We start from the raw sequence: 26,444 nt of genomic DNA on the forward strand, positions 1-26,444 counted from the left end.
CCTGGGCTTGCAAAGGTAGAGGCAGGTAACTGCCCAAACCCTGACATCACGGGCCTCACTTCCTGTTCGGACAGGGGATGAGCAATTCCTGCCACAGAGGGAGATGTCAAGGTCACCTTAAATGTGAAGGGAAAAGGAGTGTTTCCACTCCCACGAGGATCAGCACAGCCTTCCAAGCGCTTCCCCTGCTACCTCCCCAGCCCAGGCAGTTTTGTAAATCAGTCCATCTCCTTAGACAGATGTCTGGACTGACTGCAAATTCCTTTTGCAAATGCAGAATCTCAACTCTGTTACCTTAAGCAGTTGCTTCCCAATGGTTGGGCTCATCTTTTCGTCAACCATAAGAATCACGATTCCTCTGTCATCCATCCCCCTCCTTCCGGCACGACCAGACATCTGAATGTATTCACCAGAAGAAATCTGAACAGACGAAAGAAAAGTTCTAAGTTTAGGAGAGAACCTGGTAAAAATATACTCTTACTCTTCTTTTCTTATAAAATACACAAGTACAAGTTACATAGTAAAAAAAAAACACCCCAAAAGCCACGATTAACCACGATTAAAAACATGAACTTTTTGGAGATTGTAAGTGAAAACACAAAACTGCAAAACACATCAGAGTAACATTCAAAATTTAGCTCCAAAACGATCAAATCCATACCTACAGGGAAATACCAGCTAATTCACTGGCATAAAAATTTTTTACCTTAGATATTCTGAAAAATGGCCGTCTACAAAAGCAGACAATGACTAAACTACTGAATCCTAATCCAATCACAAAGTGTCTTGATGTGTATGAGGTTAGTATAATACAAAATCAACCTTAGTCTGAAAGAAGCACAGTTATTTCCTATTTTCACAGTGCATGTTCTGGGAGTTAGGCAGAGTCCATTCATCACCGAGAACCACCTCGGGGAGAGGGTTAGGTGCTTCATATACCTTACACTGACGAAATAAAAAATCGGTGTGTTTAAGATGATTTAAAGCATTCCCAAATCATTTGCCCATTTATTCCTCCCAAACTTTTTCACTGAAAGGTTTTGTTTGTTTGTTTGTTTTTTGGCTAAAGGATAGAAATGTAAAGGATCTGAAGCTTAACCTTGATAAACTTGTTGTATTAACTCAGGTTCAAGTTCATGAGTATTTAGAACTTGTCTGTTACCTTAAGCAGTAACTGTCAGTCCAGTTACCTGCCTCTAAACATCTCAAAGTAAAACAAAATCACCTTAAGTAAAACAAAGATAAAAGCTACTTCAATATCGGAATCACTTTACTTACCCATCGAAAGTCTTTCCCATCAAATTTTCGGGCATTTGTAAATAAAACTGTTCTAGCTGGCATGTTAATTCCCATAGCAAAAGTCTCCGTCGCAAATAACGCCTAAATAATGGATAATTATACAATTATTCATCAAGAGGGAAGAAGATAAAGATACTTTATTTCACAACTCACATAATGCTATTCATCCGTTAAAAAAATGAAGAGCTATTCATATGAGGAAATTGAATAACATGGGCAGTACAATCACTTTTGTTTAAAAAATAAAGCATGTATTATTTGCATGTGTGTTCATGGAAATATCTAGAACATGAGGGAAATGATGGTCTTTCATTTTTTACTTTATGCACGATTGTTCTATTTGAACTTTACAACCAACAAGTATCACTCATGCTTTCTTAAAAGAGACTTTAAAATGGCCAGAGCCTGAACAAGATCCAGGTACAAACAGTGACCAATTCTTCACTTAAAATACCTCCTGTATGTTCTTTAGGACGGTGGTCACCAACCTTTCGGACCTCATGGACTACCAATGGTACCTGAACCACCAGTTGGTAACTGCTGCTTTCGGATGAATAAATTTCTCTCAAATATTTTACATAATGCTGAAATTCTCATAATAAGTTTCTAACCTAATTTTAAACAAAACTTGAGTCATATATAAGCTGATGACTACATTTTAAAGTTGTATTCCATTTTTAACATCCCATTTCTGGGTATAGACACCAACATAATTTTAAACATTAAATCAGACTGCTGAGTTCAAATCAGAATATCATCTGTATGTCCATCTGCAATTCTCCCATCTTCTCTAATCTTTTAAATTTGTCTACAGAGGGAGTTCACCTATAGAATCAACTCCAGGTCTGACAATTCAATAGCACCTTTTATAAAATGAGTCACTGTATCGATCGTGTTAGCATTTCTTATTAAAAACTAGAGGCCCGAGGCACGAAATTCGTGCAAGAGCAGGCGCTCCTTCCCTGGGCTGCCAGCACCGGCTTCCCTTTGGCACCTGGGACCCGGGCTTCATCCGCATGACATCCCATCTAATTAGCATAGTATGCTTTTATTACTGCAGGTAAAAGAGATACAAATGAGTTTTACCTACAACCCAGAATGTATGAAGTACATTTTGAGACCTCGCACCTGCCGCTTTGCTTTCACATAGTCCTACAATAGCAGCTGTTTTGCTAACCAAAAGAAACCCAAAGAGTTTTGCTTTTACCAAAAAGGCCAAAGGCAAAAGCAGTGTCAGCATGTTCTGCTGCAGTTGTCAGAGGCTGGGGCACCGCGCAGCGAGGTGCCCTGTAAGCTCCTTCCCCAGGAACCACCTCAGCATCCGCCGCAGCCTGAGCTGCTCAGGGAGCACTACACTCTCTCCTGACGGACTGTGCATCGGTCAGCAAGACGTGTCCTAAGGAATCAGAAAGCCTCCGAGCCCATAAGCGTGAGGCCCTTGGTATAAGACCGGGTGCGAGGAAGCGTTTGGATGGCAATGAATGGAATAAAGACACTGTGTGTGTGTGTGTGTGTGTGTGAGAGAGAGAGAGAGAGAGAGAGAGAGAATTTGGGTCTGGGAACACGCAGTAATTTCCCATTTAAGTTAATGGAAATGCTTCTACAAGTTACACGTGTCAGCTGACGAAGGCTTCCTCGGAGCACCCTGCTTACACTACGTATAAAAACCAAGTGTGTCCCTCAGCTACTGTGTGACTAGTGAAAACAACGTAGCCTACTTATAAACAGTGTTCTCAATGCTTTTCAAACTGTTCACACAGTGATTCTAGGGCCTCCTCTACAATGAGAGGACTATGCCAATTACTGGATCACTGGATCCCGATCTGCAGGAGGGTGGGGCAGTGAACTACAAGTGGGCGGCGGAGAGCTATAGGAGGGGGCAGGGCAGCGAGCTATAGGGGGAGTGGGGGGAGCTACAGGAGGGCGGCCACGACCTACTGGCATACGGATTCTTGCGCAGGGCTACTAGTAATAAACAAACATGAAATCATACCTTTATCAACCCTTCAGAAAAGAGGATTTCTATGGTTTCTTTCAAAATAGGAAGTAAACCACCATGGTGGATGCCAATTCCCCGCTTCAAAAGAGGCAGTACATGTTCAACCTGCAATTGGAATATTTATTTTACAATGTGAGGAAGAGGGAAATTAAAATCCTTAACCAACCAATTAAGGAAAATGGGTAATCAAGAAAGAATGCTGTTTAAAGAGACATCACATAACCATTACAGAATAAAAGCAAAAACTCAAACCTGTATCCCCTGACCAAACCCAAAACATAAGCAACTCTATTTGGCTTCCAGGCCTCCTTTAAGAAAACAGCGTATGAAAAAGTCTGAAAGGCATGTTTTAAATAAACTTTATAAATGCTTTAACCTCATTCAAATGTTACAGCATCACTTTATCTCCTCCAATAAAGATTTAAAGCTTATGAGGAAGAAGATAATGTCTACACAAAATAAACTTAAACACTGGTCAACTCAGACCAAAAAGAATTAACTATAATACATGTTTAACATAATATATGTACTCCCTCTAAAAGTGAGGTGCCAAAGAGGTCCTTCTCATCAACACCTTACCAATGCCATGTACGGTCCACTGTTTAATAAGTGTGCTAGGGCCACAAAATATGTAAAGACATGGCTCAGCCCTTCTCTACTAACAATTCAGCTGGGAAGAAAAACAACAACAAAACTGTATGAGTTAAGTATTCTCTGAAATACCAATATACTGGCCCGGCCAGGAAGCTCAGGTGGTTAGAGCATCATCCCAACATGCCATGGTTGTGGCTTTGATCCCTGGACAGAGTACATATAAGGATCAACCAATGAATGCGTAAATAAGTGGAACGAATTAATGTTTCTGTTTCTCTCTCTCTTTAAAAAAAACAATAATGAATATACACCAATATGCTCCTGCAGTCTTATAAACTCCATGAAAGGGGAAGTAATCGTTGGTCAGCAGATTGTGACCTCCCAGCTCTCAGTCTCTGAAAGGTGAGGCTGCACAGAGACCTCCGGGAGCTTCAGAAGGAGTCTAATGACCAGGCAGCTCCAGACAATGAAGCTCTCTGGGAGTGACACGCAGGCACTGGAAACTTCAGAATTCCCAGGCAATTCTAGCGCAAGACAAAGCAATGTGGACACTCCTTTCCTGACTACACACATGACCTCGCTAGGGAAGCCCCTGTGCTCCACAGCCTGAGACTCAGAAGACTTGTAACTGGCACGGCAGGAAGGAGCGATCAGCTCAGACCAGACCGGTCAGAAAGACGCCTCAGGCAGTAGTCTTTCCTGGAGCCACCTTTTCAGAAGCTTAAAGTGTAAGTCAAGACACCATTTCAGTCACAACACAACTATCTCCTGCAGGGGCAAACATTACAACATAGCAACACAACTAAGAGCTCCAGTGTGAATTTATGCCACCCACTCAGAGCCAAAACTCCCTGCTGCTAAACACAAACCTGAGGGAGCTTTTTATCTTCATCCGACAAGCAGTCAATTGCGTTACTGAACACTTCCTCAACCATCTTCTTTTCTTCATCTAAGAGAGAACATCCAAAGGCACATGAATAGCTTAATGAGTCAGTGATACCTCACTTCAAACATGCAGAGAGCAAGTCTATAAAGAGTAAAAATAGCCAGTGTTTGACTGCAATTATTTAATAAAGTTCACTAACTTTTCAAACACATATAACAGACCTAATCTGTGAATAAAAGTACTGCCGTATAAAAACAGTGGCTAACGTGCTAACTGCTCTGCATGCAGGGTTCAGTCTAGAGGTCACAGGTCTCGGGCTCTCACTATCCGCCACTGAGGAAAGGGCGTTAGAGCGAACAATGGGTGCTGCTCCTAGCTGTCAGAGCAGCAATTCAAAGCCTCTGTACTACCCGCTACACTGCCTGCTTGTACCGTCTATTATGTAATAGGCAGTCAATAAATACTGGTCTAACTAATCAATAGTAACATTGCAACAGTGCGTAGACTCAGCACTGGTAGTTATAAAAAAACATGTCTCATCCTAGACGGTTTGGCTTAGTGGACAGAGCATCTGCCTGTGGAGTGAAGGGTCCCGGGTTCGATTCTGGTCAAGGGCACATGCCTGGATTGTGGGCTTGATACCCAGTGGGGGGTGTGCAGGAGGCAGCCAGACAATGATTCTCTCTTATCACTGATGTTTCTATCTCTTTCTCCTTCTCCCTTCCTCTCTGAAATCAATAAAAAAAAATTATTTTAAAAATTTAAAAAGAAACATGTCTCAGCAGAGCAATTCAGTCAGAACAATAAATGCAGTAAGTTCTCACTTAACAGAGCCGACAGGTCCTCAGGGAAGTGATTCATAATGACTGACATAAAAAGACAAGCTCCTCCAGCATCCCGGCCTTGAAACAGAAAGATGCCGAGGAAAACGTTCCTGGAGGACCTGCTGTTGGCTTCCAGAGGCGTTCTGCCACGTGTCCCTCTGGCCCGGGGGAGTGAACCCGGCTTTAACCTGATGGGCTGAGTGTTGTCCCGGAAACAGCCCCTGACATCCAATTCTGGGCGGCGAAGACTTCCTTCTCCCTGCACAGCAGCACGCCAGCCAAGACTGAGCCGAAGAACACGGGCTGGTTTTCAGCACACCCCATGCTTGGCTAGGCTGTGCTACCACCTAGCTGTGTGGCTTCAAGCGAGTTACACGTACAGTTAATGTGTGAGAATAACGTGCACTGGCTACAAGTCCTCGGGCTTTCTGGAAGAGTTACGTAGGTAAGGGGAGCTCCGGCTGGGAGCCTAGAAGGATGGAGCACAGGACGTCCACAGGAGGCGGCGAGGAGAAGGCCCTGCGCAGGCGGACAGAGGCCGCACCACCTGGAGCTGTGCAGGGAGCGGAGGCACGGGCCCTGCTCTGCAGCAGGATCTTGGGGCTGAACAGAGCATGTGCTCACACCTCCCACAAAGAAGACAGAGGAGGACGACGTGATCAAGCCTCTCCACAGCCTCCTCGGCGTGCTAAGTGCTGTCCCCGGAAGGTGAGCTGTGGGCCTAGCCACACAGCAGGGACAGTCTCCCAGGATGGCTTACGCTCCTCACGGAACATCAAACTGCACTGAAATCGCACAGTACCTGTGTTGAAATCTAACTTGGTCATTTGAAGAGCATAGGCTTCACAATCTTTCTTACTGAAACTGAAAATAATTACAGGTTGAAAATTTCTTTCCATAATCATCTTCACAATCTTGAACACATTTGATGGTCCTGCAAAAAGAATATATAAAACCAAATCCAAAAATTAACTCAAGATGGATCACAGACCCAAACGTAAAAGCTAACACTATACAACTCTAAAAACACGTGGGAATGCCCGGCTGGCAACTAAGCAGGTGAAAGTCAACCCAGGAACCGAGAGATCGGGTTCAATTCCTGGTCAGGGCGCATGTCCAGGTTGTGGGCTCAATCCTCATAGGGACATGGAGGAGGCAGCTGAATAACGTTTCTCTCTCATCAATGTTTCTATCTCTCTATCCTTCTCCCTTCCTTTCTCAAAATCAATAAAAATATTTTTTAAAATAACACATAGGAGCAAATCTTCATGATTTTGGGGTTATGCAAGGCATTCTTGGATATACCAAAAGTACAAGCAGCAAAAGAAAATAACAGATTAAGTGTATTTCATAAAAATTAAAAAATATTGTACTTTACAGACACCAACAATAAAGTGAAAAGACAATCCTTACTCGCAGAAAGAAAATATTTACAAATCATGTATCTGATCTAAGGGTCTATTACCAGAACATATAAAGAATTCTTACAATTCAACAACAAAAAGACAATGTGATTTGAAAATGGGCAAAGAATTTGAATAGACATTTCTCCAAGAAGATGACGTATGGCCAGAGAGCACATGGAAACATTCTCGGCACCACTGGCTACAACGGAAGTGACTCAAGGTACCACTGCATACCACCAGGAGCAGTGGCAAGCTTGTGGAAGATATGGAAACCCGACACCCTTCCAAGGGGAATGTAAATGGTGCAGCCACTTCCGGAAAATAATCTGACAGCTACTCCTCGGTTAAACAAAGAATTACCATATTGCTCAGCCGTTCAATCCCTAGGTACATACACAACAGGGAACATGTTCATACAAACACGAAGAACCCACAGGATTACAGCAGCAACATTTACAGTAACCAAACAGTGGAAACAGCTCTGGCCAGAAGCTCAGTGGTTAGAGCAGCATCCTCATATGCCAAGACTGTTGGGCTCACTCTCCAGCCAGGGCACATATAAGAAACAACCGATGAATGCATCAATAAGTGGACAAACAAATCTCAATCTCTCTATCACCCCACTCCCTCCCTCCTTTTCTCTCTCCCCCTCCCATCCTCTCTCTTTAAAAAAAATTTTTTTTTAAGTGAAAACAACCCAAGTATCCATCAATTTATGAATGGATAACAATGAAATGTTATTTGAATAGAAAAAGGAATGAAGTATTGACACATAGATGAACCTTGAAAACATACATGAAAGAAGCCAACTACAAAAGACCACATACCATATGAAACGTCCAAGAAAAAAATGACCAAAGGATGAGGGAAGGGAAAGAGGTTGGGGGGAAATGAGAAAGGACTGCTAATGGGTATGGGGTTTCTTTCTGAGCTGATGGACAAGTTCTAGAACATCTCAATTGTATAACTTTGTGAATATAATGAAATCCATTAACTGAACACTTAAACATGGTGACAACTGTGGCATGTGAATTACATTTCAATAAAAAAATGCTGTGATGGTTGCAAACTCTATACTAATCACCACTGAATTTGGACACCTGAGTGGGTAAACCGTACAGTCTGTGCATTATATTTTCATAAGGGACATACCCATTCACCTTTACCATATATTATCAGAACTGCATAGCTTCCTGAGGAAAATCATTCAATAAAAAGTTTTAAATGTCATTTGGAACTACAACTTACACGTTAAGATGATCTCAAAACAAAGTTCAAAGTTACCTTTTGTTCCTCCTTTCCGGCCCTTCTGGTCGCCTTTCGCCAGGTCCCCCGCCTCCCGGAGAACCTGCATCGCGGTGTTGAAGTTGTCTTCTCGGAAGTCACCCTGGAACCAGATGTGTTTGTTTCTTCACTAACATTCAATCATAATCTAAACATCTGTCACTCTCAAAGCTAAGCTTCCTCAATAAAAATCTCTTAGTAGTTAATAGTTATAACAAAGACCATGAGAATCGTTCAAAATGTGTGCTAAAAGGTAATAAAAGGGGATAAAGAAGTATTAAAATTGGGAACATGTCCAGCATCCCTATTCTCCAAGCATTTTAAACCCTGGAAAAGGAGGGAAATGCAATTATGCACACGAGAAACACAAGTCTTAAGTACGTGTTTGAAAGCACACAAAGCCAGCAGTCACTTGGGACTGTAAAACCATTTAGAGAAAAAAGGATTTCTACCATTCTTCTCTAGAATTACAGGCACAGAAGGAGTCACTCCCTTACATTTTCATCTACCACGAGGTGCAGGCCGTCGCCCCCCGCGGGGAAGATGTAGTGCTGCAGTGGAGTAGGCCGGTAATCTGTGTAAATCACATGGCAAGGCTGCAAAGAGAGGGAATACAATTATTCGCACAATCTTTATTTCTTCAGCAATAACACCGTGTATCTGACCTACCTAAAAGGTCTAGGGAAACGAAATGTTTGAATTCAGCATGTCAAAAAGAAAAAAAGAAGTTAAATATCACTTTAAAACCAGGCAAGAGGAAAATGTGGAAAAATTAGATCAAATTATACAACCATCTGTTCAATTTTACTCATTTCCTACTCAGGGTCAAATACCCGATTTCGGCGTTGACAATGACTTCAGATCGGCACCCTGGACCCGTGCTGCCACCACAGACGCCTATTCCGAGAGCAGGCTGTGGTGACAGTGAATGCTCTGAGGTGTCCTGGGCCTCTCTGGCCACCCCCCCGGCCCGCCCACTCTGGGACCTTGGAGCCTCAGCAGAGCAGCAGGCTGACGGCACTCCTCTGGAACACCCCCTGGGTTTCTAACCTGCAGAAGCGACCTGAGTGCCACAAAATGGCTGCAGAGTTTAAGGGAAAATGAGGGCAGGAGAATGAAACCAAGAGCGAGTTTATTACACAGGACAAATGCCTGTTACAAGGATGTAGGCCACTGCTACAGCTGGACTAGGAAAGCAAAGGGACAAAGTAGAAAGTCTGACTGTGTGCATATGGGAAGAAGCGCATGCCCAGCTCTCCTGGCACCACCATCTTGGAGGAAATGGTCCCCCTGGCTCACTGTACAACAAAAAGCAAGTACTTCCAAATCTGCGTCTAAGGATCCACTTGGGAGCTTGTGCAAGATGGAGCTTCCAAGACCCTCCTCCTAGAGACCTGACATACTGAGTCTGAGATGGGACTCAGAGACCCACGTTTGTAAAAAGCTACTCCGGTTCACTTTGAATAAGCATACTTGATTTGAGAAGCAGTTTCTTTATTTGTATGGCATTAGGAACCAAGGATAGGACATGGTTAGGCTGGCTTATAACATGGTAAATATTGAGGACATTAAAAAAATAAAGTACCTGCTTATGTAAATGGCAAATCCATTCAGCAAACTGTCGGGCATTTGGGATAGTAGCCGAGAGAAAGACATAGTGGACATTATCAGGAAGCAAAATGATCGTTTCTTCCCACACCACACCACGCTCTGAAAAAGGCAAACACACCCTGCATTTCAGTGTCACCTTACTGACAACCTAGTTACCTTCTCCTGAGCTCAGAAAGCAGACACGCAGGCCACTAACAGGATGTTCTTGGCCTCAGACCCTTACTGACAAATGCTCCGTGTGCACCGTGGTTTATCCAGCAGAGAGCAGACCAAACCACGTTAACACAGGATCTCTGAAACAGGAGCCTGGAAGGGCAGCTTCAGGCTGGAACTTTCTGCAGGGGGTTTTGTCCAGCATCTAGAAGGGTTCAGGACTCTGGAGAAGGCTGCAACAAATTATTAGAGTCTAGTAACAAAACATAATTTTGGAAGGCATTTTGAGGCGTCAGAGGAGATGAAGCTAGAGAAACCAAGTCCTCCTGAATCTCTGGACTCCTTGTTCTTTATTAACACCATTTGTCATAAGGCAAAATAGATATACATATCAAAGTCAAGTCTGGTATACAGTAGGCACTGTTAGGGGAACTGGCTTCCGCTGTTCAGCTGGTTGGAGAGCAGGAGGCAGTAACATGTAGATTGAAATGCCCTCAGCTGTCTGGCAGCAAGCAATCATCTAAGCATCCTTTTCAGGTTTGGGGAAACGCCTCAGCTGATTCCAACAGGCAGTAACGTGATTCTCCAGCCTTGCTGAAGGCTCAAGGTTCACCAGCTTTTGGGTGAACTTCCATTTCTGACTGCTGGAATTAGCTTTCCAACTTATTTCAAACAGCCTAATGAGATTCCCATGACAGGAAATAGTATCTCCATCTCACTTAGGAAGCAAAAGTTAATGGCTTGTAGAAAGTTACAGCAACAAATCTCAAAGAACACTATTACCATACCATAGGCAACTTTCATCAAAATTACCCTCATAATCTCTAGAGATAAAAGACAGATATAACGAACATCAAAATTCTAAGTCAGTTATTAAAATGGGAAAAGCCAGAAAAATCAGTTTGAGAGTTTCCCCCTAAAATAAACAAATCAACACAGCATTCATGATTTTAAAGCCAAAACAACTTTATTTAGGACTTATGTCTATGATTTGTAAAGGGTAAAATGTTCAAAGAGTACATGATTTCTCAGATTGCTTCATTTTCCATGTAAGTACAGGTCAACCCAGTGCTTTAGTTTAAATAACTACGGCACAGACCAGTTTGGCTCAGTGGATAGAGCGTCAGCCGATTCCAGTCAAGGGCATGTACTTTGGTTGGGGACACATCCCCAGTAGGGGGTGTGCAGGAGGTAGCTGATCAATGTTTCTCTTCAATTGATGTTTCTAACTCTCTATCCCTCTCCCTTCCTATCTGTAAAAAATCACTGATATATTTAAATAAATAAATAAAAACTGTTTTATGTGTGTACACATTACACATTTAACTTTTTTTAATATATATTTTATTGAATTTTTACAATAAAATTTTGATCACTTTTATTTCATAATCCCATTTTTTTTTTTTTTTTTTTACCATAAACATGTATTTCTTAGTTTTATTTTTAAAAACAAAAAGAATTTTAAAAAATCAAGAAAAAAATTTTTGGCTAGAATTTAACTAACTATGGTAGAGAGCTCTATATTTGAAAAACAAGCTAGTTTGAATTGAATTTCATTTGTTTTATTTGAATTTGCATTTTCTTACTTAGAAAAAGTTAACTATTTAAAAAACTATAGGTAAATGAGATTCCATTGGAAATATTACATTATGTTGTCCAAAAATTTAATTTACTGGACCTTTAGCCCATGAATATCAGAGCAATTTTCTTTAGGTTTATCAGTTTACAGTAATGGATGCACATGAACAGCCAGATGGAATACATGGAACAAGGTGTGTGGGACAAGGCATGGAGTTTTCACGCCCTCCCTCTCTGACTTTCCCCATGTTCACCAACCCAGAAGCTTTTCCAAAGCAAAATTCTTAATGCCATTCTTAAGGAAAACTCATGGCACATACATCCCAACACAGCAGAACATACCTGAATCTCTCATGTAATGAATTTCATCAAATATGACCCAAGCAACCTCTCGCATAACTTCAGAACCTCTATACAGCATACTTCTCAAAATCTAAAGAAAAAAATAAAAGACTTAGCAGAATTTTGACATAACAAAAAGCTGTTCTTTTTAAAAATAAATTTTGGGAATTCTTATTTAATGGAAACAAACTAATTTTAGGAAGTTACACACACATTTTAAATCTATTTCACAAATTATATAAATTCCTTTTCTCATATAAGTAAAACCAAAAAAATGACTTTTCAACATTTAGTACTTAGATACAATATAGGAAGAGAATTATAACCACCTCCACCTTTCCATATCCCAAATATGAAGCCCTTCCTTATGTGAGTGTGGGAACCATGCCAGAGACCCAACAGTCCAGACCACTCAGAGGGCGAAAGGCCTTGCTGCTAGTACGCCGGAATGGCCAAGGCCACTGTGAATATGGAATCTTCATCAGAATGTTCAAGGCTAAGATACCGTAAGCAGCTGCAAGGCCACAGTGATCTCAGGGTACACTGTGCCCTTCTAGAACCCAAATGATTGGTGTCACTGTTGGCAACTGGCCTTCTTTGCCTAAGGAGTATAATCCATGTCACTGGCCAGCCAGTGTGCTGGGCAAGGGAGACAGGAGAAGCCGCTGAGCCCGCGAGGCTGGAAAGGCTACCGAAGCTGCAGCTGAGGGAGAGCTCAGGTGCTATTGCTACGTAAAGTGATCAGCCTAGAGGCAGCACGCTGCGCTGCTCAAATAGCTGTGGGCAGAGATCAATGCTACTATGTAGAACAGATACGTATTGCCAGCCTGTGTACGGCTGCCTGATGGAACTTTGCTGTTTTGTCTAATGCGTATGGCCACTGGCTCCTACAATAAAGACTTACGTACCAACAACTTCTCATGGCTTCTGTCTACCACCAGGCATCCACGAAGGTCCAGCGCCTGGCAGAGGGGCTCGGCCCCAACCGTCAGTGCAATGGGCAGGGTTTGAGAAGGAACCTGCCCTTGACAGTTGGCAAGTGGAGCAGAATTTAGAAGACTACGTGGACCTAGAGCAGCAGTGCTGTAAGTGCTCCAGCTGATTGTGATAGAGAGTGGCTGGAAGTTATCAATCCAACACACCAGATCGCACACTGTGTACCCATTCTTTTACTGCCTCATCTCACAATATGGATACTTTCTAGGAACCATTATCCTGAGTTTGGAGTAAAAAAAAAAAAAAAAAAAAAAAAAAAAAAAAAAATCACAAATGGCAAAAAGTTTTGAGAGTGGGAAATAAGACTTACTTTGGGCACCAAAGTGAAAAGTGAGCAATGCTTCTGGCTGGCTCTGCAGACCAGAAGCTAATTTCTGCTCTATCGTCCCTTGTGGGTACAAGAATGTAATTTATGTATGAAAGTATTTAGAGAGCTAATTATGTCCAAACCTAAGAAACTGTGTGTGTATATGCAAAACTTAACTGTGATTATGAGAGAAACTAAGCATAATTGGGCATCTTTTTTAAAAGTCAGTTATTTACCTATTTTTGTCAACATTCAGATTCAGAAGGAAAAAATTACATGGAAGAAGATCTAATATGAAACTATGTATTCAAATCTTCGTAACTATGTAAACAAAAAATCAATATTTTCATATCATTGACAATAAACCTTTAAAAACACCTGGTCGAGAAAAAAATTATAGCTAGCTTATATGACAAGTAATATATATTGATAATTTGTAACAATATTAATACAATCAGAACGTTTTAAGATAGAATTTATCCCTTTCAAGTAAATCTATTCAAATCATACTTTACTTCTATAGAGCAAGTGATAAAATATTAGATGTTCTAATTGGGTACTTTAATTAAATTAAAAAGGAAAAACTGGATGGGCACCATATAAATTACCTCTGTGGTCATAACAAGACAAGATGCCGTAGGATTAATAGTAACATCTCCTGTCATCAGACCAACATCTTGAAATTCTTCATACATTTCACGGTACTTCTGGTTACTCAGAGCCTTAATCGGGCTGGTAAATATTACCCGCTGTTTTTCCCTTAAGGCCAATGCGATGGCATACCTAAAAATGGGAAAGCCAACAAGAACAAAGTACTATTTACAACGCCTTTTCTTCCAAGTATGTGACTATGTACATCTGAAACATGTAATGTACATTAACTCTTAACTGAAAAGGAAAAATGATAAATACCAAAAAAATTATTTTAAAAATCCTATTAGCATATAAGTTGTCTGAATTTTCAATAATTACTTATTCTAACTTGACTCTGCAAAACATTAATATCTTCTTTTATTTGCTATCAACAAACTGTTAGAGTAGTAGTAACCCTATATAATAAAAACTTAATATGCTAAGTGCCCAACTGTTCATTCGACCAGTTGCTAGGACATGCACTGACCACCAAGAGGCAGAGATTCGGACCTGTAGGCTAGCTTGCTGTGGGGGTCTACAGACTGGACAAGATGGGTTGGACACGCCCTGGAACCTTCCCGCTGTCCCTCCCAAGCCAGCCAACCTCCTGCGGTCCCTTCTCCGCCTCTAAGATATTTCTTCTAATTAATTTCCTTTCAATGTGCATGAATTCCTTTCAATGTGCACCAGGGCTTATTGTTATGATAAACCTAAATTGTAGTGATCTAAATAAATAAGAAAATTTTAACCTCTGGTGTTGGAATTGGTGTACTTAATTACTAATACCAATGAATTATTAATTGTTACCCTATTACTTGTAAGCAAAATACCTTTGGTCCTATAAGTGGGTCTCCAGAAGCTTAGAGCCATTTTATACATATAGAGTATGAACAATTAGAAAACACTGGAAAATGCTGTTTTTTTCTTTTGAGTTTCATAAGTAAGTTAATCCATACATAGTCTTTCCCCACAGGTAAGAGTTACCAAGTCAGTCCTTGGTTGAAAATCATACCAAAGTCAGACTAACTAGACTTAAACATAGATGCAGTAAGAGACTTGAAGAGCATTACATAATGATGAAGGGTTATCCACCAAGATTGAACACCTGTGAAATGTTTATGTAACCAACACAGAAGCACCTACATACACATAGCAGGTATTAATAGACCTAAACATCACATAAAGAAAGCTACTCACTCAGCGCATACAGTTTTTCCGGCTGATGTATGTGCGGAGACTAAAACAGACTGATTATTGTCAACACACTGGATGGCTTCTCTCTGAAAAGCATCAAGAATGAACGGGTATTCCTGTAAAGATACACACAGATTAATACCCACATGAAAACCTTAGCCACATCAGAGCATACTTAAAATCAAAAAACATTATCCTCAGTAACATTCCAGAAGATTTCTTTATGATTCTATGTATTTAGGACACATGTGTCAAACACAAGGCCCGCGGGCCAAATCCGTCTCGCCAGGCCTTGCAATGTGGCCCGAACCGAGCTGTCATCACTGCACTCCGCTGCGTTTCCATCACAATGACAGTTTATGACTGTTCAGTAAACCATTCGGCCCGCGATTTAGGCTGGATTTTAGATTTTGGCCCCTTCTCTGATTGAGTTCGACACCCCTAATTTAGGATATACACCACTAGAAGAAGAGTAAAAAAGTCTTTAGACAGCATAGAAGTTAATTCTGCTGTGCCATCTTCCAATTATGGTGCACCAGGGCTTATTGTTATGATAAACCTAAATTGTAGTGATCTAAATAAATAAGAAAATTTTAACCTCTGGTGTTGGAATTGGTGTAATTACTAATACCAATGAATTATTAATTGTTACCCTATGTACATGCTTATATGTACATAACATTACTTAAAATATACTAAACATTACTTTTATCAAGGACATGCTTTGTGTTAGGCATTCTGCAACCTATTTTCCATGTGTTAATGCTAACATTCACAACAACCCCTAACTACGAGTTATTTTCTCTCACAGGTGGAAATTGAGGCTCTGGACAGTGGAGTTCCTCACTAAGTACTTCCAGCAGAGTTTTACCAGAAGCTGTTAACCTGCTAAAACTATAGGCAAAGCTATTGCACATGTGCATTGTTTTCTGGAGGAAGATTGGTCATTTTCATGAGATTCTTTAAAAGGTTGAGAACCATTAGTTTTTTAAAATGTCATCACATGATGCTTGGTTCTCAGCATGTTTTTTACTGATTCAGTTCTCTATAATAAAAACTTAATATGCTAAGTTTTTAATTCCCGGTAGCTGATTCTTTATATACACTAGAGTGGATAAAATCTCACTTGAAAGAATTTATCTTTAAGATATTTTAGGAAAAAGAGACTCACAAAACTTTAAAAACTGAATGCTTAAAGTACAGACCTTTGCAGCTTTTCCAACTCGAGGTTTAAGTGGTACATAATCTTCATCTGCAGGAAGTGCAACCTGATGTAGAAATAAACAGATAAATAAATCACCAACTTACTATTTAAGAATTGATGCATTCAGCACTCCACAGCCAATGATGGTTTGAAAAATAAAGGTGATGAACTAGTGTTTGAAAGTCCTGGACACTGACACTCAGTCGCTGCCTTTAAGAACAAGTCAAAATGCTGAAGCTATAGCACTCAACCTCTGCTAGTGCTGAACCTAAAGGCAGGGTAAGCAGGAGCTCCTAAGTCTGCCTCCCTGAACAAGCTCTGCTTTTCGGGTCCAGGACCTTTCTCATGCGCTGCCTGACATTAACGGATGGTCAGAAAGCTGAATGGACATGAGAAGGGATGTCACTGTATGAAAGAAAACTGTGGAATAAAATGATGCTTCCTATTTCCTGGAACAGAAAATCCTCCGGTGAAGATTAAGATCTGAAGAGCAGTTCACAATTACATCTAACTTCCTAGGACTTAAACCTTGTGGCAGAGCAATGAGACTGCAACACATGCCATCAGAGCAAGACAGGAGAGCCTGTGACCTGGAGTGGCAGGCTCCCTGACTTCGGGAGAATGGAATGAACACGTACTGACCACCTGCTCCACACTGGGTGCCTTCCTAATTTCCTTGCAGAATCTCACAATCACCCCATGAGATAAATTCCATTATTCCAAGTTTATGAATTAAAAAACAATGACAAAGATAAGAAAGAAGTTTATCAAAGACTGTAGTTAGAAAATGTGCGGTAGAAGGACCTGAGCTCAGGCTTGGCTACAGGCCCCAGATCCTCCCATTAGACTGTCCTCTCCACAGAAACTCCTTACTGTCTCCAAAGTCTTCAAGGCCAAACTGCTTGCTGACCATCACCCAAGAGAGCCCCAGGCAATATCCCATTTACCACACCAACCTACTGGAGGGACACTGCACTTACCTCATGTGTACACCCTTCAACAGTTTCAACTGACTGCACTTTCACTCTGGGCATCAAGTCTGCCAAACTTAAAAAAAAAAAAAAAGTTGAAATTACCTTAGCTTAGAATAAATGATCCTTAATAATAAAAGGCTAATATACAAACCAACCAAATGGCAGAACCACTGGTCACTATGAAGTGCACTGACCACCAGGGGGCAGACGCTCAAAGCAGGAGGTGCCCCCTGTGGTTAGTGAGCTCCCACCCAGGGAGCACCACTGTCAGAAGACAGGAGTGCACAAGCACACACCCCCCCCTCCCTACCACCTCTCCACCCCGCAGCTTCCGCAGCTTCCTCAGCTTTGGGCTTTGTCCAAAAGGAGGTTCAGCTGTTCGGTCTAATTACCATATTATACTTTTATTATTATAATTATTAAAATTATAGAATGGCTTCATTTCTCTATCTCAGCACGCTTTTTCATCAAGTAGCACGGAAGCAATTGTCAAAACTTCATGCAACTACCAATTTACGAGTTACTAACATTTCTGACAATGGAAACACTACCTTAAGTCTTCAGTTACGGACTCTTCTACCCTGGGCTTCTTTCCAAAAATGGGTTCATCTGCGCCTTCAAAATCCACATGTCTCTTGGCTTTTCCAACATCAGTTGACTCAGATTGTAAATTACCATCAGAACGTTTCCTGAGAAGTAAACAGTTTAAAATGAATTCTGCAGTACTGGTTCAGAGTGACTCCGTAAAATCCCTTCATCCATCAGGAAACCAAAAACACAACCAGATACCTATGTCAATCGACACTGAAGTTCCTCGGGACACAGCTGATTTCTCTTAAAACTGACAGAGAATCAGGCAGGCAGGCAGGCAGGTGAATGGTTATGAGCCAGCAGCCCAAGATTGCGGGAGGGATATCCGAGGGGTCCCAGACTGGAGAGGGTGTGGTCCTGGCTGAGGGACACCCTCCTCCCCTATGCACAAATTTTATGCACTGGGCCTCTACTATTATTATAATTGCTACTATTATCATTAACCTTAAGCTTCAAGTGATGGTACATAATCTTCATTTGTTGTGCCTGAATTCTTTTATGTCCTATTTTGCTCCATTTACTTTAATTCTTAACCACCAACTTATAAAGGAATAAGAAATAAACCAGTTTTGTTACAAAAAAAAAAAAAAAAAAACCTGACAGAGAAAGAACAAGCATGTATCCTACCTTTCCTCTATGAACTGTATTTCAAAGCACACAGCTGATGAGGGAATGTGGGTCTTTTTTTAATAGATGGATTCCAGATAATAAATGCAGAAAAAAAGGAACTACTAGTGAAATAATGGAATTGGGCAATCATCACAGATGCTGGACTCATTATGAGAGGCTGACACTCAACTCAGAAGCTTGAACACCAGGTGTATCTTATGATGCAATGCAAATGGAACTAAGCACACAGCACCACTGCTAAGTATTTTCATTTAATACAACTGAACCTGAGTGTAGTTACGTTCCTTGCCCTACTGTAGTACATGCATAATCCAACTTTCAAAATCAGAGCAATAGCAGCTACTGCATCTGTAATCCTAAATTTCTAATAACTACTGTATTTTTCGGACCATAAGACGCACTTTTTTCCCCCCAGAAGTGTGGGGGGGAAAGTCCCTGCGTCTTATGGTCCAAATATAGCCTACACATATACTTTAAAAAAAAAAGTTTTTTTAGTTGCCCGGCTCTGTGTGGGCTCTGTGTGCTTGCCCAGCTCTAAAATGGTTCTAAATGCTGCTGTTTACTTTACAGGGTTGATTACATGTGTTTATGACTGTGATGTTGGGTTTTAATGCACATAAAATATTTTAGGACACTATTTGTTTCAGAATCTTTTTTTCTTCATTTCCCTTCTCTAAAAACTGGTGCATCTTATGGTCCGGAGCATCTTATGGTCCGAAAAATACGGTAATTAAGACTTTAAAAGAAATCAACTTTATTCTCTTTCCTTTAGCCCCATGGTTGGCAAACTGTGGCTCTCGAGCCACATGAGGCTCTTTGGCCCCTTGTGTGGCTCTTCCACAAAATACCACGACCTGGGTGAGTCTAATATGAAGAAGTGGCGTTAGAAGAAGTTTAAGTTTAAAAAATCTGGCTCTCTAAAGAAATTTCAATCGTTGTACTGTTGATATTTGGCTCTGTTGACTAATGAATTTAGCCCAATAGATATTCAAAATATTGTCATTTCATTATATAATCCAGATAAAAAGTTATTGGGGTATTTTACATTTTCTTAAGTCTTCAAAACCCGTTATTCACACTCACAGCACACGTCAAGTCTGACTGGCTACGTTCTCGTGCTCAGCAGCTACTGCTGGGCAGGCCTATGGTGTCAGGCAGCGTGGCTCTGGACGGACAGTTTACAGCGGTTCTTGAGAGCAGAGTTAGATAACAGGACAGGAAGCAAAGGCAGCACGTGGGAGACTACAGGACAAGCACACGGTCCTCCTCTCACCAGCTCTCCATAAACATGCTGATGGCGTGTGGAAAAATCATGAGGCTGCTGTAGAATCGTCTTAAGGGGTTTAACAACCTAAATAGTGCATGGACTTTGGATTCTGACTCAAATAAGCCAACAAAACAAACAAAAAAATCTTTGAGATAACTGACAATTTCACTCTAGATTCAATGACATAAAAGGGAATTACTGAAATTTTGTTGGCTGTAATAATATTACAGTTATGATAGAAAAGAAAGTCGTTATCAGTAAAGAGATTCATACTGAAATATTTAGGGAGAAATAACATGATGAGGAGCATTTGATTTACAAAAAAAAAGGTGTGAGAATAGGCTGACAATGACCTGATATTGCTGAAATTGATCTACGGAGTCTATGGAGTTCTTCTTACTATTCCTTATCTGGATCTCCGGACAATTCTCACAGTTATACTTTAAAACCACCCACATTAAAAAAAAATAATAATAAATAAATAAATAAATAATAAAACCACCCACAGCCCTAGCCAGTTTGGCTCAGTGGGCAGAATATCACAGCCTGTGGACTGAGGGGTCTCGGGTTGATTCCTGTCAGGGCACAAGCCCAGTCTGTGGGCTCAATCCCCAGTAGGGAATGTGAAGGAGGCAGCTAGCTGATCAATGATTCTCTTTCTCTCTCTCTCTCTCTCCCTTTCTCAAATCAATAAAAACATACCTTTCAAAGTAAAAAATAGCCGAAATCCGTTTGGCTCAGTGGTAGAGCGTAGGTCTGCGGACTGAAAGGTCCCAGGTTTGATTCCGGTCAAAGGCATGTACCTTAGTTGCAGGCACATCCCCGGTAGGGGGTGTGCAAGAGGCAGCTGGTCTCTCTCATTGACGTTTCTAGCTCTCTCTCCCCCTTCCTCTCTATAAAAAAATCAATAAAATATATTTTTTAAAAATAAATAAAGTAAAAAAAAAAAACACTATCCACTTGTTTAAACACATAATTCCCTCTAAAGTTCCATGACTTGCCCTCCTGTGTTACACAAATCAGATGGGAATCATGCTACACGTATTGATTACATATAGTACTTGGAATTGAGCAAGTTGGATTTTTCCCTAAAAACACCTATAAGACAAGAAGTCTTGGGTAGTGAACAAAATCCCCTAAGTTACTAATGTTCTACATCTTCTTACATATTTTCCCTCACTAATATTCACTCATTTCCTGTTCAGACTAAAATGTAAACGAGATCATTTTCTCACCCTATAAGTTTTCACTTTGGAAGGTTGTGGAAACAGCTGCGAACGGAAGCACAGTATTTCCTGAAGTGGGGAGTTGTATGTGCATGGCCTTCATAATATCCTAGTTGCCCATCCAAACTATAGCAACTATTATTTATTATTGGGGGTGGGGGGTGAAAACCTGTCCTTTCTCACGTTCCCTGCAAAGTTCCCCCAAACTCTCCCACGCCCTGCAATGCGAGAGAAGACGGTGTCTCTCCAGGGTCTGACTTTCCTTACCACACCTGACACCACACGGAGGGCTGCGCTGGCCCTCACCTCCGGGCTAAGGTACCCGTCCTTCCCCCTCCCGCGGTGCCAATTCCAATAACTTCCGCCTGGATTACAGCTGCCGATGGGCATCCCTATCACACTCACAGGTCCGCTTTCCCTTGTCCTAAGCAAACAATTCCGTACACTTTCCCGCTAGTTATCTTGCAATCAGTGTGTATACCTGGATGGGACCAGCCCTTCTTTTAGAATTTTCTTAGGAAACTCAACGACAGCCAACTTTTGAAAACCTACACCGTTAGGCGCTCTACACCGATTGTCACTGAACCATCACCATAAACCACCCCGGGGCGGGCGCCGGCACCTCCTTCTCAGGAGCCGGAAAATCGTCCCTCTCTCTCCCGCGTCCCGTTGCTACTGTCCCTTCCCCGGCAAGTCCACCCAAGTCGGTTTTTCGAAGCCTCGTAGCCCTTTCCCCCGCCGGCCGCTCGGTCTGTGGACCACAGACTGCCACCAGGCGCAGGTCCGGGGCGGCTCGGCCTGAGACCGGACGCCGCCCACCGCCCGCCGCCCCGCGCGCAGACGGGCGGCGAGGCAGCCACGAGCGGCCCACGCGGGGCCGGGGCCCACGCGCCTGCGCCCACCCGGGACCCCAGGACCCCGGTTCCGATCCCCCATCTCCTCCCTCTTCCACACCGTCCCCGAGGCCCCCGCCTCCCGAGGCCACTCAATGGGCACCCCGCTTCCCTGGGCTGCTTAAGGGGCTCGTACTTCCTTCTCTCGGCGCTCAGAGAGAGGGAAGCACGTTGGCCATCTCGCTCACCCGGCCTTTTCCGAAGACCCCGGAGGCCCCTTCCATTTCCCCTTCTCCTTGTCTTTCCTGGCTCCAGGCGCAGCGGCGGAGTCGTCCTCGAACACGCTGAAGAGCTCATCCCCGAAGGCGTCCGCCATCTTCCGGAGATGCAGTTCCCAGCAGCTGCTACCCACAATGCCCCGCGCCTACACCAGCCCTGACGCGGAGGCCTCGACGGTGGCCCGCGGGAGACAAAAGTAGTCGAAATCGAGCTGCCGCCGCCGCCGCGAAACCTCTCTATTTTCTCTTTCCTGACCTTTCCTACCCTCAGGACCTTTTCTTCCTTCCAGACCTCTGGGATTTTTTTTCTCCTTTTCGACCAGTAGCGGGCGGGTAGCTCGGGAGCTAGGGCGAGAGCGCAGCGAGCTCTGCACGCTGCAGGCACGAAGCGCGGGGCGGAGCGAGGGGGCGGGACCTCCGTGCGCCGGCCAATCGCGAGGCGGCGCCCGGCCTGAGACGCCCGGATGGAGGACGCCAGCTGGCGGCGCGGGGCCCGGGCGCTGTGAAGAGAGCGCTCGGGGGCTGTGCCGAGGGCGCCGGGCCGGGCCGGGAGCCGCCTTCCGCCGGCGCTGCACGATGGGCGGCAAGAACAAGAAGCACAAGGCGCCGGGCGCCGCGGCGGTGCGGGCCGCCGTGTCCGCCTCGAGAGCCAAGGCCGCCGAGGCCGGCCCCGCCGCCGAGGCCCAGACCAAGAAGCCTGTGGCCCGGCCGCCCGCCGCCGCCGGGCCCCGGGAGCCCCGCGCCAGGCCAGGTACGAGCGGCGCCCGCGGCCCGCGGCCCGGTGAGGCCTGAGCTGCCCGGGCCTCCCGCGCCCCGACGCCGCCGTGCGCCCCGTTCTCTCCCCCCGACAGCGAGCAGAGCAGAACCGCGGCGGGCAGCACCCGGGGCAGCGCCCGGACCTCCTCCCTGCTGCTCCCGCTCCTGCAGCCACGTGTGGCGCTGCCATGTGTCACGGGACATGGAGGCTCAGCGAGGACGCCGGGCCGGGCTGGCCGTCTGTGCGGGGACCCGCGGTCCGGATCCGGGCGGCAGCCACGCGCGGCGGCGGGCCGTGCGGCTGGGGGAGGCGGGTAACCTGCAGAAGGACGGTTCCCTAGAGCTGGTTTCCCACGATGGGCAGTCACACGCTGTTTTTGTTTTTGTTTTGTTTTTTCCCCCTGCATAGCCTGGTTGTTTTACTGAAATAGCCACAGAGTTACTGACCACCTGCAGCGTTAGGGGAGGGACGTGCCCATGGGCTGCACCACCTCCCGGAGGGGCGTCCAGTCACAGGACCCAGGCTGCAGGGTTGATGTCCCGTCAAGAGGGCCAAGGGGCCAGGCCCCTTGGCTCAGGGGTTGAGCGTGGGCCCGTGACCCCGTTGGATTCCCCGGTGCCCCCGTTGCTGGCTTGGTCCCCAGTGGGGGGCGTGCAGGAGGCAAACCATCTATGATTCTCTCTCATCCATGTGTCTGTCACTCTATCCCTCTCCCTTCCTCTCTCTCTCTAAAAATCAATGAAAACATTTTTAAAAAAAGAAAAGCGGTGGGCTAATGTGACTGCAGTGGGCCAGGGGTTACGGGCGGTCTCGGAAGGTTTCCGGGAAGCTGAGATCAGAAGGATGTGCAGGTGTTCATTCTGTGGAGAGTGGCCGGCAGTGTTCCTGGCAGCGGAGGAACCCCGTCTCCGGGTCCTGGAGTCAGGATTGAGCTCAGGCCTGAGGGCCTCGGGCAGGCAAATGTGGCCTCAGAGAGAGAGGACGAGGAAGCGGGCAGGGGCACCCTCCCCCCTGGAGGTGGGTGATACCTCGGCCCTGCAGAGCACTGTAGCTTTTAACGACAGTTATCCTGTGCCTGTGCTTGCAAACACGGGCTTCCCCTGGCATGCTCCGAGCCGCAGCTCCTGTCTGTCTGGCCGGACTTCCCCTGGATTCCAGTAGTCGCCTGTTGTGCTCTTTGCTCCCAGCCCCAGAATAGGCCCTTCCTTAAGGTGTCCGTCTGTGTCCTATGGTTCCTGCCCACCTCCCTCTGGGAGGGATCATCTCCTCCCAGCGGGTCTGTCTTTTACTTGTAGCTGACTCCTCAGTCACAGGTCGCCTCCTGCTCTGCTGCAAGTTCAAGTCGCCGTTTCTGCATCTCCTGGGACCTTTGGGCCCTGTCCTGCAGGCCTCTCAAATCTGACCAACTCACTCCCCCCTCCCAGGCTCCCCCTCTCCCAGGCTCCTCCTATCCCAGGCTCCCCTCTCTCAGGCTCCCCTCTCCCAGGATCCCCCTCTCCCAGGCTCCCCCCTATCCCAGGCTCCCCCTATCCCAGGCTCCCCCTCTCCCAGGCTCCTCCTCTCCCAGGCTCCCCTCTCCCAGGATCCCCCTCTCCCAGGCTCCTCCTATCCCAGGCTCCCCTCTCCCAGGATCCCCCTCTCCCAGGATCCCCTCTCCCAGGATCCCCCTCTCCCAGGCTCCTCCTATCCCAGGCTCCCCTCTCCCAGGATCCCCCTCTCCCAGGCTCCCCTCTCCCAGGCTCCCCCTCTCCCATAGCGCCTCTGGGTCAGTGTCAGTAGGTACTTGTGATGCCTTCCTTCCTTCCTCAGGCCCAGTCTGCTGCCCAGCTCTGCGGTCTTCAGGGGCTTATCTCCCACACCTACCTTTCACTTCCCGTTGAGCTCCGCACACCTCAGCCCAGGCTCCCAGGCTCCTGGAGCACCAGCGGAGCCTTCCAACGGAGCCGGCTCTCCTCTTTTCCTCCCTCGTCCGTCCTGTGTCAGAGAGATCTTTGAGAAACGCTGCTTTCTTTGCCCGTAGCACTTCTGCTCTCCCATGGCATCCTCAGGGATATGATCAAGTCTGACCATTCAGCACCCTCTAGGAGCCCTGGCCCAGCATTTTTACTCATCGCTATGCCCAGCTGTAGGCTTTCTACTCCCTCACGTTTACTCTTGCCGTTTTCCGTAAACGGAATGCCATCCATCCCTAACCCTGTGCACCAGAACCCTACAATACCCACCCAGATGTCAGTTCCCTTTCAGTTCTTCTGGTGCCCACCCGTCTCCCATGTGTCACCGTTGAGTCACACCCGTCTTCTCTGCCGGGACTCGGGTGTCCTCTGAGAGGCCTGCCTTCAGCTAATTCTATGCACCAAAGCACCTAATTTAAAAAATAACAAGAGGAAGATGATTTGATCTAAAAGACTTCCGGGCATTCTTACTTTATGGGAAAGTGATTAACCTAGAAAATGCTGATTGGCAAAATGTTTTTGAAAACTTCAAGGGAATGCTGTTCATTTCTAGATTAAGTTATTTGGTGAAGCAGAGAAAAAGCTGAAATCGCATATTTAGCAACCTTTATAGGGAAAATAGTGTAATGGATATTAATCATTAAATTGCCTTGACTACTTATTCTCTGTTATATACAGGTCCGAAAATTTATAGTTTTAATTCTGCAAATGATTCTGGTGGTCCTGCAAATCTGGATAAATCTATTTTGAAAGTAAGTACCAAGGTTTTGAGTTACTTCAAGAAATGCTCCTGTAAAAAACAAAATAAACCAAAAAACATATAATCTTAAACAGAACGCAAAGATGGATGTTTTAAATTTTTATAAATAGTACACTAGCTGCCAATCTATACTAAATAAGTAAATCGTACACGTGTTGAAAGCCAGTCAGAAATTAAATAAGGGTGGATGAGTCCAAACTCTAAACACAGCCTATCCTTTCCAACCCTTTCTCTCCTCTTCACTGCAAACATCAGTTCACATCTCACGTTCCTCCAAATCCCGTATGGTTTTGAACTGCAGGCTTTTGCCCTGGGCTCTGTCATGTGTCACATCTGTGACCTTGGTGAAGTCCTTTGTAAGGCACCAGGTTGACTCTCTTGGTGGTTTTATCAGCATTCCACCTGTATTTAATGATTGCCATGCTGGGTTGTCTTTATGTTTCCTATGCTATACAGAATCCCTGAAGCATAGTTTTGTGTTTAACTCATAGTAGGCATTCAGTAAAGTCGTAATCAAGGGGAGGGATTTTTATAGGTAGATGCTTGTGTGCTCTTAAATTAAAAATATGCAAGCAACAAAGGATTGAATGGTTAATGGGGGGGAAAAATGGGAATCTAACTCCAGAAGCCAAAACAATTTGTAACCAAATTACCATTGTATAGATTTGACTTTTCCTGGCTCTGCCTCCCCTTTTTCGTGTGGCCTCTGTTCCTTCAGAAATGCTGTGGTTGGGCTAGTTTGCATGAAAGCAGAGTACTGGGCTCCAGCCAAGGAGGCTGACTTGGTGTGCTAAAGCCAGGGCTGAGGAATCTGTCCGAGGAACAGAGTCTGAGGAGGTCCAAGGACCATGTCCTGGACAGCGTGG

General features: G+C 44.4%; 2 protein-coding genes across 7 annotated transcripts in view; one reads left to right on the plus strand and one right to left on the minus strand.

Annotated features, from left to right (window-relative positions):
- The window catches only part of MTREX (Mtr4 exosome RNA helicase), a 41,190-nt gene extending 18,790 nt beyond the window's left edge, over positions 1-22,400 (minus strand). For 2 of the 6 annotated variants that reach the window (XM_036409175.2, XM_036409176.2), the window contains exons 1-15: positions 22,080-22,394; positions 17,836-17,973; positions 17,291-17,357; positions 16,312-16,374; positions 15,110-15,222; positions 13,888-14,062; positions 11,977-12,067; positions 9,878-10,002; positions 8,790-8,888; positions 8,293-8,395; positions 6,405-6,536; positions 4,762-4,841; positions 3,293-3,403; positions 1,279-1,380; positions 295-420 (exon numbers count right to left, since the gene is read on the minus strand). In XM_036409175.2, the coding sequence (XP_036265068.1) occupies positions 295-420; positions 1,279-1,380; positions 3,293-3,403; positions 4,762-4,841; positions 6,405-6,536; positions 8,293-8,395; positions 8,790-8,888; positions 9,878-10,002; positions 11,977-12,067; positions 13,888-14,062; positions 15,110-15,222; positions 16,312-16,374; positions 17,291-17,357; positions 17,836-17,973; positions 22,080-22,207 (1,653 nt within the window). In that variant the 5' untranslated portion in view covers positions 22,208-22,394. Of the gene's footprint in view, positions 1-294; positions 421-1,278; positions 1,381-3,292; positions 3,404-4,761; positions 4,842-6,404; positions 6,537-8,292; positions 8,396-8,789; positions 8,889-9,877; positions 10,003-11,976; positions 12,068-13,887; positions 14,063-15,109; positions 15,223-16,311; positions 16,375-17,290; positions 17,358-17,835; positions 17,974-22,079 lie in introns of all 6 variants that reach the window. The other 4 variants (XR_006739772.1, XM_036409174.2, XM_045571696.1 and 1 more) reach the window with 4 other exon arrangements.
- A 151-nt stretch (positions 22,401-22,551) lies between these two features.
- DHX29 (DExH-box helicase 29) overlaps positions 22,552-26,444 on the plus strand; it is a 33,969-nt gene continuing 30,076 nt past the window's right edge. The window contains exons 1-2 of the mRNA XM_036409170.2: positions 22,552-22,860; positions 25,497-25,570. Coding sequence (XP_036265063.1) covers positions 22,686-22,860; positions 25,497-25,570 — 249 coding nt within the window. The 5' untranslated portion in view covers positions 22,552-22,685. The remainder of the gene's footprint in view (positions 22,861-25,496; positions 25,571-26,444) is intronic.

Source organism: Pipistrellus kuhlii, unplaced genomic scaffold, assembly GCF_014108245.1.
Source record: "Pipistrellus kuhlii isolate mPipKuh1 unplaced genomic scaffold, mPipKuh1.p scaffold_m20_p_4, whole genome shotgun sequence".
Lineage (NCBI taxonomy): Eukaryota > Metazoa > Chordata > Mammalia > Chiroptera > Vespertilionidae > Pipistrellus > Pipistrellus kuhlii.